Genomic DNA, 11,661 nt, shown 5'->3' with positions numbered 1-11,661 from the left:
CGTCAGCAAAACAAATTGCCAAAAATCAACGGTAAGTCCTAGCTACTCCAAACTTACACTAAAATTTAATTGGATACAAAACGGCATACCAAAATTTTTCCTAAAAATTCTTATTAAAAAGTTTGATTCGAACTTACATGGTTTTTAGATAGCTATACTCTTTGAAATGTCACGTTTATTTATTTTCCCGCCACTGCATATGTATGTATGTATTTATATTTTTTGTTGAGAGCTGGATACTAAGCTTAAATTGAATAGGCACATTATGTTTCGTTGAAAACCAAACATATTTCTTCGCTTGCAGGCATCATTTTGATCGGGTTTTGAAGAATGATCGATTTTGAAGAAGAGTGATAAAAAATAATAAAATGCCTGAGGTAACTTTTTAATGTGTCTTTTTTATCAAACATCAAGTAAAATCTGATTATTTTTTCCATTCACTTGAATAATGACTTTAGCACAGAAAAGAACTAGATTGAATCAAGAAAGACCTATTATTCACTTTTATATCCTAGCGCCAATGTATTCGAAAGTATGGAATTCGTGATAAGGCCGACTGTTTTTCTTTTTTGTAAGAATTTTCTGCTATATTCGATATTGGAAATTTGATCTTAATTGTTCCGAAATACGAATACCCGCTTTTAACCGCTATAGCCGCTTCTGTACCATGAACTGGAGTAAAATGTCTGCCTTTCAAAGCGAGTCATTGGAGTCATTAAAACAAAACCTTTTGGCCGAATAAAATCTCCGCTCTCTAGTCGGTCTTCCATGTCATGTGAGACGAAGAAAATTCTACATAGTCGGTCATGATTCTTAACGTTGCGGATTAATTGATGGCGTTTTTCTAAAGCAAATGTTTTTTCTGCACGCAAATACTCTGAGATATTTGTAATCTATCTTGTGATGGCATTAACAAATATTTTTTTTCTTTATTTCTGGTTCTGTGTCCCGAGTAAAAGAAGTTTCCCTCGCAACAGACTTTCTATCATTTCCGCATAGACTTTGGGCTTTGTTGCTATTCCCGGATATTTTCGTGCGATGATGTGCACCATTTTTAATTACCAGTAACACTTGCAGTAAAGACACGCCCGGTTATTGTATACATGTAGAAAATCGAGCCCTAACCGCCAAAATAACGTCGGCGACAGTTTTTAAAAATTTTCTATTTGATGCAGAAATCCATCTAGATGATCTAGGAATATTTCTGCATCAAAAAGATAACTTAAAGAAAAACATTCGCTTACGTTATTTTGGCGGCTAGGGCTCGATATAATGTGCCTATTCAAATTTTGACAGTTCAGTAAAGGTCTCTGGATGTTCAAGGTCTTTTAATTTGTTGCCACTTCAAGGTTTTACACTTATTTTGTGCATACATATGTATATCTTTAAGTAAGCAATTTAATCATTGAAAGCAAAATTTTCCGAAAATAAAGTTAGTGTATTTCGTTACCTTAATATAGAAAGGTCAACCCCAACTCGAAACTGAAGAACCCGGTTTTTTATAAAGCTTTATAGCTACTCTACAAAAAAAAAGAATACAAACATGTTAGATAGAATCTTTCTATATTAAAGTAACGATATGCTTTCAGTATTAATTATCGGGAAAATATGGTACAATTAGAAACCTAGCAACATAGCTAATTTGAAATATTACTCAAAATCATCAATTCAATTAGTTCAATTTCATATAACAAATTTCATAAATACTTTGAAAATTTTGGTAGTAAAAAAATAAAAATCTTGCTTCATTTTTATGTTCAAATTATTGTTTGTATAGATACCTATGTATGTATCTAATTTCCGAAGCACACTCAAACGCCAATTAACAAAATAAATTAAAGCTTTAGCAATTATGTCACTTTAGGCTTACAAACTAATTTGAGGCAATTTAAAGCACACAATGAAATTAATGAGAGCTAAACTTAAAATTAAATTATAACAAAACAAAATATTTGCATTTGCAAAAGTCTAATTGAATACGTATATGTGTAAATGTAGGAGATTCCATAAGAATAATATGCAAATAGTTGCCTTGAGTCCATTTAAAGCTTAACATTGCTGTTTAGGAGATTGTTCGCATATAAATATTAAAATTAAAACTAACTATGAAACAACGTTGTGTATGCAAAAAACTTAATTTGCATAAAGTGAGCTATAAAAATAAAGTTTGACTTTAGTTGTTCAGCTTACAGCTTACTGCTTACAGTAATGCCAGTATGGACATACTTGTGTCTCAATAAATATGCTTCTAAAAATACCTAGCCATACTTTTCACTGTAGTCAAATCACACTATATGTGGTAACACTTGTGCCAGTTATTCTTAAAGCACAGAGATTCTAATTGCAACATTCCAATTGCAGCATTCGTCACTACTGTCTTATTTACATTGTGTCCGCGCGATAGTCATGCCCGCAGGCAGAGCAGCTGCGTCTATCCAAGCCTGTAATTTGTTGTATTTTAGTAATATGTAGTTTTTAATTTATTTAGTTCTTAAGAATGTGAATACTTACCCAGCCGCGCACGCTCTGCCTCTTTGCCAATTATAATTTCATTGGTCAGATAAACTTCGCGGCGTATCTGATCGCGCAACTCAACGCTCATATCTGGTATACACCAGCGCACCAAAATCATAACAAGTGCAACGAAATTCTGCAAGAAAAAGGGAAGTTAATAATTTAGATAAAAAATAATAAAATTGTTTATCTAAACTTGTAAAAAAAAAACACAATTCGCGCTTTACACATTTTCTAAGCGCTTGCTCGAGCTCCCTCTTCGAATTGTGCGCTTGATGTTACTACACTGAGGGGGTCTACAGCTTAATGCAGCCTTCGGAAGGCAGACAGATTTTTGAGACCATTTTTCATGGCGGTCGACGGTTTGTGCCACTGCCTGCCGAGGGTTGACCGCTATTAGAAAAAAACTTGTTTGGATGTTGCTCGAACCAGAGATAGAACATTGTGCCTACCGGGTGATAGTGCGCGCCTCCAACCGTTCAACCACGGCTTTAGTTAATTAGTTAATCACCGTTCGCTCATACTGGGCAGCGTGGGCAAGACATATGCGAGACACAGTAGCCCATTCCTGTGAAGCCTTTGATCACGGCCGAAAGAGAGGGAGTTTAAGTGGTGCCATTTCGACGTACTCGGTTTAAGGGTTTACTGAAGTCATAAGCGTCTTTTGACCAGCAGGTGCGGCTCCAAGCAGACGTTTGACTTGGTGCAAACGGCTCGATTTTTAAATATGCCTCTTTCTCTAATACTCCCAGCGCAAGGTTTGTGTTCTGCGCATGGGACTCGACAAGTAAAAACAGTACCCAATGAAATGGCAGAAAACGCTTCCAATATTGACCTTCCCCCAAGTAGGCAGTCCCTGCGTGCAGAAATATGAACCATGAATGACCGGATGTGTATCTGGAATGTCCGGACCCTCTATAAGGAAGGTACCTCTATACAACTTCTATCTGTCGTGACACCACCGCATTACAGAAAATCCGCTGGACGATGAATGGCTACATGAAGTATGCATAGGATTTTTAATTGAGCTTGGACTGCGACATCTTGTCTCCAGGATCACATCCACAATCCGCGCCAAAGGAAAAGGAATGTGTACGCACAGAAATCCGAGCGGTGCCGAGCGAAAAAAAGGCGGAACGAGACGAAACTTCAGGTGTTCACACTGAACGAGGTGAAACGGAGGTTTTCTCTTGAACTTGGCTGCAGAGATACCACAAAACTTACAGTCAATGTTTGCACAATTTGTTTTAATTTGACTGTTTTAATTATTTTTTTGCAGCAGATTGCAGCAGAAGTTGAAAAAGCAAATTCTATACTGTGCGAAAATTGAACATCAAAAACTGCTTTGCTTTCGTCTCCAAACGTTTCTGAAAAAACTTGTATGAACACTTTCATATACCTACAGCAATTTAAAAGCTTCACTCTGCTTGGAACGACATCGCTCCCTGTGTGAACGTACCCCTAGAACATGAAGCGGTTGACGTAGCCGAATTTCGACTTAATGACTCAGTTTCGATTGCTGGTGAATTACGGTTTAAAAATGTTTGAACATAAAGGGTTTTCTAAAATGGTATATCCAGACGACACACAGTCACATTTATAAAGTTAGTATTTTGTACAATGTTCTATTGGTCAATATGTATACTATCCATTCCTAAAATTTTTTTTTCTAACATACATAAGTATGTAAATTCAATGTTACAATTGAAGCACTTTCAAAATTTTAAATCTTTAACCCAGTTTTTTTTGTTTTCTTGCGCTTCGTACATATACAGAAATCGGGTCATGTGCTAGGCTTGAAGCCTTAGTAGTACGCTGAAATGTATGCGAGTAAGGGTAGAAAGCATTTCTCGCGTTTTATAGCTGTTTCATAAAATAAAAATCAAACTTTGTTGGTATACACACAAACAATATTTAAGATAAAAATTTTGAAAATAAATATTAACAAAATTTTTTTGAATGAAAAATAACTGCAGAGCAATTTTCTAAGATTTAATTCAATTTTTTTTCTTAGCTACATATAATTTTGCCTTCAACAGTTATTAAGGCCACTGCCTAGTGACCAGTGGTGCACTAAAAAAGGGTTGGCAACATTGTGGTGAGTATTGCAATAATTGGAAAATTACAATTTAAAATTAAATAACAATAAAAAAAGCATTATAGGTATTTTATTGACATTAACGAAAGTCGAAAGTTAAAAAATGTGAGTAATTAAGTCAAAAGTGGCTCGAGTTTTTCCAACTACTTTTCCAAATAAATCTTCAAAAATACTAGTTTTCTAGTGGATAATTTTTTTAGCCGTAACTGTTATGCTTTATTTAAAAAATGCGATAGATAATCGTTATTTTTTTCATTGATATGTTTTCGATCAAAAATTAAGAGGTAAATTTTTTTTTCGTTCAAAAAATTTGAATCAAATATAACAGTTACAATGTACAAGATATCAGATAGTAAGGTCTTCACATTGCTTTATTGCGTCGCTTATTTGCTTATCATTGCACAAACAAGATATATATTTAAGTATCAATAAAACGTTTACAAGCAAATGAAACAGCGATGAAATGTTGACTTTTATTTTAGTCGAAAAAACACGCAAGTTTTTACTTTTATTTTTGGTTGGAAAAATGAAACTTAAAACTTGACTTTTATTCTTGATCGGATAATAAAAGTAAAATTTTAACTATTATTTTTGATCGAAAAAAATAAAATTAAAATTTTGACTGTTATTTAGACTGAAAAAATAAACGCAAAAAATTTAATTGTCATTTTTGACTGATAAAATAACGGTTATGAATAATTGTTGACTTATGGACACAAAAATTTTATTTAGAAAATAACTGTTAATTCCGAGCCGTAATTTTTAGATTATTACCGGCTAGTAGGCAGCTTTTGTCGATTTTAAATAAATTCGATCAAACCTGATGAAGTTTATTTATCCTTAACAAAATCAAAATACCAACTTTAACCCCTTTCTGGTGAACGTTTTTTCTTGCAACGCGGCGCCACTAAACTCCCTACCACATACATACATACATTTACACATTCTATGCGCGTATAATCCCACCCAACGCCAGCCACTTAAGTGGCCCTGCATCGAAGTGTGTCATCAGATCATTAAACTTTTGCACTTTCACTGCGTTCATCCTCGATTCTGCTGCAGCAGCCGCCACCGTCGTCGCCGTCGTTAACACCACCACCGGTCACAAATCACTCAACAAAGCAAAAAAAAAAGCGGCAATTGTCATGCACCAAGCGGCCTAAACTGCAAATGCAACAATAAAATTAGCTGTATGCAGCATATCTAACCGATGAGACTTGATGTCGTAGCAAATGCAATTGCAATTCTTTAATTTAGTATAATTGGTAACGTCAAAGCGTCAGCAACGCGTCAAGTGCAATAAATATTTCAAATGCAAATTTTAATGGAATAGAAAAAATTACAAAAAAAAAAATAAAAGTGGATTGTCTCAAATCAGCATTTGAGATTCATTCGTACACTTTTGCACCGGACTTTGAAGAGCCTGTAGCAGCAGCACGACCACCTCCACCACCACAACCGCAAGCGCCGTTGTCCAAAATCCACACATCCACTATGAAACGTTTCAACTGTTTTAGTTTGCGTTCATTTGGCATTGTTGTTGCCGGTTTTGATATCATTGTGGCCGTTTGTACGCTGGCACTTTGCTCCTACTATTTGTGGACGGATATTGTGCATGTGTCGTATTGGCCGCAGGATGAGGTGAAAATATTGAGTCCGCTAAGTAATTTCATTGCAACAGTAGGTGAGTTTGTGCGAAGGCATACTTAGTGGATACTTGGTTGGGAATTCATAAGAAAAAATAATAATTTTTTTCTAAAAGGCTTAAGTATGCATTAACTATTTCAAGAGTTATAAAGAAAAAAATTTAAATACTTAAATTAAATTGCAAAAAATTAGCTGTTTGGTATAATTCTTTCAGCCTTAATTTTTTTACAGAGTGAATTTGTGGCAAAATAAACAAACGCTTCGCATACAAAAATCTGGCAGCTATTTTTGTTTTTCAAATTTTACGTTTTAATAAAATCACTAAAAAGTCATTTTTAAAAATTTTGCGTTTTTATAATTTCGATGGTTCTAATTTTTGGATTTTGAATTTTTCTCAAAAAAAATATTGTAGTTAATATTTTTGGGTTAAAAACGTAACAGAATCTTAATTCTGTTTCCGGTTTATAGAAAATTACACAGGTGAACCGTTTTTAGGGCTTCGCCGAAATAATGCCTAAGTAAACTTTGGTATTCGTCAAATCCTAAAAGAATTTTGTGCCACCCGATCACATTTTTTTTACAGAGAGTTAAAGTGTGCACTTTTTGGCAGGGACCGAAAACAACTATTAAACACTGAGATTTTTTTATTTACAGATTTTTGCAATATCGAATTTTTTATTTTTATTTTTCCGTCAAATTTAATTGAAAAAATAAAAATCATAAAACGTTGAAATTTTATCAGAAAAGTATAAATCCAATTTTTACGGTTAAATTATGACTTTTATTACAAGAATCATAACCGTTACGGGCCCTGCCTTTTCGTCATAAATTCAATTACATTACTTACTACATTATTTGTCATCAGCGAGCAATTTTTTTGCGTAAAATTTTGCTCCCTTAATTTCAACCCTTATTATGGGTATCATGTCAGTTCATTTAAAATTGCAATTAGAGGGTTACAATATTCTGCAAATATGTTAAGCAATAAATTTTACTGGGAGTCAACAAAGATATAAAAATTCTCCTTAAACTAGCGCACTCAGGTAGATCTTTATATAAATTAGGTGTAGTGCAATTATAAACGTGGGTGTGTGTCTTCATTGGCCTACTATATAATGATTTCTTAAGGTTTTTCTTCCCTGTAACTCCTCCCATTAAAGCTCTTTTTACCCAAAGGTCAATTGGATAGTTAAAATTGTCTGCAAAAATATTAAACTCGGAATTTTACCGGGCTTGAGGGATCGGAGTACATATGTAGTTCGCCAGCAAATGTTAATAAGGAATATTATTGACTTCGCCTAATCAAATCAGAAAGTGAAAAAATATTTAAAACAAAAAACCTTATTGAATTTTAAGTCTGTTTTATCTCAGTCACAAAACTTTGTAAAAAAGAAAAGTTATCACGATGAAAACTTTTTTCCAAATTATTGTTTGTATTTGCACAAAGAATTTTAAATTTAGGTTTGTTCAATATCAAAAAATGTTTACTAATTCTTAATGGAATCTGCAAGTTTTTGGTGGAAAAGCGTTCAATAACACAAAAAACTTGCAAGATAAGGCCAAAATGAGAGCTGCCAATTGTGGCAAATAAAATTTTTAATATCAGAACTTTGCAAATTTTACAAAATCTGTCTAACAGCAAGATCTGATGAATTGTTGTGCAAAATTAAATGAGTTAAAATGAAAGTATTGATGAAAAATTAACTTTCTAAGTAGATTTTTTGCTATTTATGACGGTGGGAAATATTCTCTGGCAAAATGGAACTTCGCGTCGAAATCAAAAAATCAAAAAAAAAGTCAAAATGGCGTAATTTGTAAGTTTTTATCGTTTTTGCGTTCAATAATTATTGCTGATATATGCTCTTCCTTTGGAAATGTTTTTGTTTATGTGAAGTGATAAAAAACGTTTTTACTTCGCCTTTACTTAGAACGAAAATTGACTTGGTGGCATACTTAAAAGGCTGAAGTTTAATCCTATTATTAACTTTACTTACTTTAAGAGCAGTTGAAAATTACGTTTTTACGAACTATATCTAAGTGGTTGGAATTCCTGTATTTGATTTTAACTATTTTAAAATGTATTTAGCATAAAGAACTTCAAAGCGAGTTTGTATGTTTGGATCTTTGTTACTGAAACAGGCAAAAGCGGCTGAGCGACATGAAATCGTATTTATGGTCGGATTTACAACCCGAAACACTGTAAATTCTGTGAAGGACTGAACGTTTGCCCGCTGCGTTTATTTCAAAGCAGTTGATTCCCAACTACTTTTTAAATACTTAGGTAAATTTTTGAGACTATCTGCTTTTACCCTACAGCATAGCTACCAAAAATGTAAGTTTAAAGGCTGAATTAGTGGTGCCGTACCATAGCCATGTTCCGATAAAAGGTACGCGCAGCTCTACTATGACACTAGAGCCATAACCATCACCGTCGTTATTTATTTAATTTTGGTTTTTCGACATAACCATAAGCAACTCTGAATTATTTTGCTACTTTATAGCTAAGGCGTCATGGTTATGGCACCTCTAATTTGGCTTTAAGGCTGATTTTCAATATTTCATATTCTGACGACAAAGTTTTTAGACATATTTTGATACCACTTTCTTCTACTTAATCAATGGATTTTTCAAAATACTGTTATCCAAAATCTGGCATATACTCGATTTACCAGGACACGTAAAAGACTGAAGACTTTTTCTGAAGTAAATACCATGATAAAAACATAGCAAGGTAGAACCGTTCTCTCAATTTGTCGGCCATGATTTTTTCTTGAAGTTTGCCAACATTTTAAAATCATATAAAAGTGAAAATAAAAAATTGAAATTGTTCGAAATTGTTGTTGCTTGAGATTGAAAATGAAAATGTGTGTGTGAGTTTGTGAGTAAATTTAAAAATTAAATTGTTTGGAAACGTCAAGAATTTTAAAAGTGACTCTCAGCGGTTCTACCTTACTATATTTTTATCATGGTAAATACTTATATCGATGTACAGTTTTTTAGTACTATTTAACAGAGTGTTTTTTTAATTGTTTGGCAACAAATAGCATTGAATTTGATATGGCGAAAAGCAGATATTTCCCACAGCCGGTGCTTGATTAAATAAATACATTTAAGGATTTCACAAGGTGTTGTATGCTGTCGTATTGTTGTATGTCGTAAACTTTAAACGGCTTAAACTGTATTTAAGAGAAACGCAAGTTGCCGTAAAAGTCGTATTACGAGATTTCACACCGTTACAAAATAGTTGGTTGTGGTTTCAAGCCCTCTTAACATTTATTAATGGCGTTTGCTTTTCTACAACAAAATTTGCCCTTTCATTGCCCTCGTCTTAGTATTTGTGCGCAGAGGGCAACATTTTTCGATAGAAAAGAAAACGCTATAAGCCATTAAAAACTTTATGACATACGACAATATAAACTCTTACGACACCTTGTGCACCACCAAATCGTGGGCCGCAAAACCGGCGACCGGATCGTGTGACACAGCACGTATTGACATATTTCATAGAATAAGGATTTTTTGGTAAATTAGTAATCTTGTTTTATTTAAAATTTAGTCATAACAGTTATTTTGACGTAGAATACGTCTTACCTTAAGGTATGGGGGCTATGTTCAAATGTTGTAGTTGTAATTTTTAGAGCTTCACTTTTAGTGCTTATTGCACGAGAACTAATAAAGCGATTTCAAAGAAAAGTGTGGCGTTTCAAAGATAAAATTCCAAACCTGTCGACAGATTCATTTTTGTAAATAACCAATTCGGTTTCTGTCGTAAAAACAACGGTAAACATTGCCTTATTTTGGGGTCAATTTTGAGCCTTTAAAGTGCTCTAGCAACTTATTGTTGGCATATATAACTTTCATTTTCGGGATATAGGTTCTTTGGAGCAGTAGAAATATTATCGGGTACAAATCTTATATAAATTTAACAAATATTGAGCATTTTAAGGCAAAAAATTGTTGAAAAAATTTGCAAATTTTTTTCATTACCAAAATGCCCGAAAACCGCTCGAATGATTTTGTTTTTGTTTTCTTTAATCAAAAATTCAAGAGTTTTCCTTTCGTTTGGTATATGGGAAGTATTGGTTGATATCTTCTATATATGTTTATTTTATTCAAATATATGGGCATAAATGATTTCCCGTACAAAAACACTTCGTCATCGTTTTGCAAACACGTGCATGCGTTGGAAGTGAGGAAAGGAGGCAAAAAGTATGTATGTGTACGTGAGTATATATTTCGGCTTTTGATAAACAGATGGAGCAATATTTACATATAACCTAATCGCGTGTGTGTACATATGTAAATACATACATACGTATATATGTTGATTGCAGTTAATGTGGATCTGTTTCTATTTTTAGTAATCTATGTATGTCTATACATACATATGTACATACATATTATATATGTACATACATATATGAACACATGTATGCATAATACGCGAAGACTTTTCGAAGTGAAACAACATTTAGAAAAGGTCCAATCCAAGAATAAAAGTAAAGGTGAGGACGTACATAGATAAAGAAAAGGATAAAGGCCAAGGTAAAAATAAACACAAAAACAAAGTTGAGTAAAGATAAAGGCAAACATGAAGACCAAGGTAAATTTAAACACTTTACTTATATGTATAAGTGCAAAGGTGAAGGGGAATATGTATATGAAGAATATGATAAACATAAAAATAAAAACAAAGATAAATATAAAGAAAAAGATGCGGATGAGGATACCGATAAAAGTATAGATGAAGATAGAGGAAGAAAGATTAAAATAAAGGCAGTTGTAGAGAAAAGGATATAGATAAAGGCACAGAGACTCATTCTCGGAACTATTTCGGGATTTTAGGGATTCTCGGGACTTATCGATATAATCGATATTTTGTTGGTTTTTTTATCGATTTTGTTATCGAAATTTTTATCGATATTGTTATTGATTTTGCTATCGATATTTTTGGAACTTATCGATATAATGATCGATATTGTTATCGATTTTGTTATCTCTTTATTATCGATTTTGTTATCGATCTTATTATCGATATTTTTATCGATTTTGTTATCGATATTTTTATTGGTTTTGTTATCGATATTTTTATCGATTTTGTTACCGATTTTGCTAACGATTTTGTTATCGATATTTTTATAGATTTTGTTATCGATATTTCAGAACTTATCGATATAATGATCGATTTTGTTATTTATTTTGCTATCGATATTTTCACTTATCGATATAATGATCGATATTTTTATCGATTTTTTTATCGACATTTTAATCGATTTTGTCATCGGTTTTGTTATCGATATTTTTATCGATTTTGTTATCGATACTTTCGGAACTTATCGATATAATGATCGATTTTGTTATTTATTTTTCTATCGATATTTTCGGAACTTATCGATATAATG

The 11,661-nt window shown here is 32.9% G+C and overlaps 2 protein-coding genes across 3 annotated transcripts in view; one reads left to right on the top strand and one right to left on the bottom strand.

The window, feature by feature from the left end:
* Positions 1-1,241: 1,241 nt before the first annotated feature.
* Positions 1,242-11,661, bottom strand: part of LOC118743972 (anoctamin-1-like) — a 37,174-nt gene continuing 26,754 nt past the window's right edge. For both annotated transcript variants that reach the window (XM_036476746.1, XM_036476738.1), the window contains 2 exons: positions 2,512-2,650; positions 1,242-2,441 (listed from right to left, as the gene is read on the bottom strand). In XM_036476746.1, the coding sequence (XP_036332639.1) occupies positions 2,383-2,441; positions 2,512-2,650 (198 nt within the window). In that variant the 3' untranslated portion in view covers positions 1,242-2,382. The remainder of the gene's footprint in view (positions 2,442-2,511; positions 2,651-11,661) is intronic.
* The window catches only part of LOC118743990, a 10,086-nt gene continuing 4,308 nt past the window's right edge, over positions 5,884-11,661 (top strand). The window contains exon 1 of the mRNA XM_036476757.1: positions 5,884-6,296. Coding sequence (XP_036332650.1) covers positions 6,107-6,296 — 190 coding nt within the window. The 5' untranslated portion in view covers positions 5,884-6,106. The remainder of the gene's footprint in view (positions 6,297-11,661) is intronic.

Source organism: Rhagoletis pomonella, unplaced genomic scaffold (genome assembly GCF_013731165.1).
Source record: "Rhagoletis pomonella isolate Grant_MI unplaced genomic scaffold, Rhpom_1.0 Rhpom_scaffold_00001, whole genome shotgun sequence".
In the NCBI taxonomy this organism is placed as follows: Eukaryota; Metazoa; Arthropoda; class Insecta; order Diptera; family Tephritidae; genus Rhagoletis; species Rhagoletis pomonella.
The sequence above is the reverse complement of the archived record's forward strand: the minus strand, read 5'-3'. Positions and strand labels throughout refer to the sequence as shown.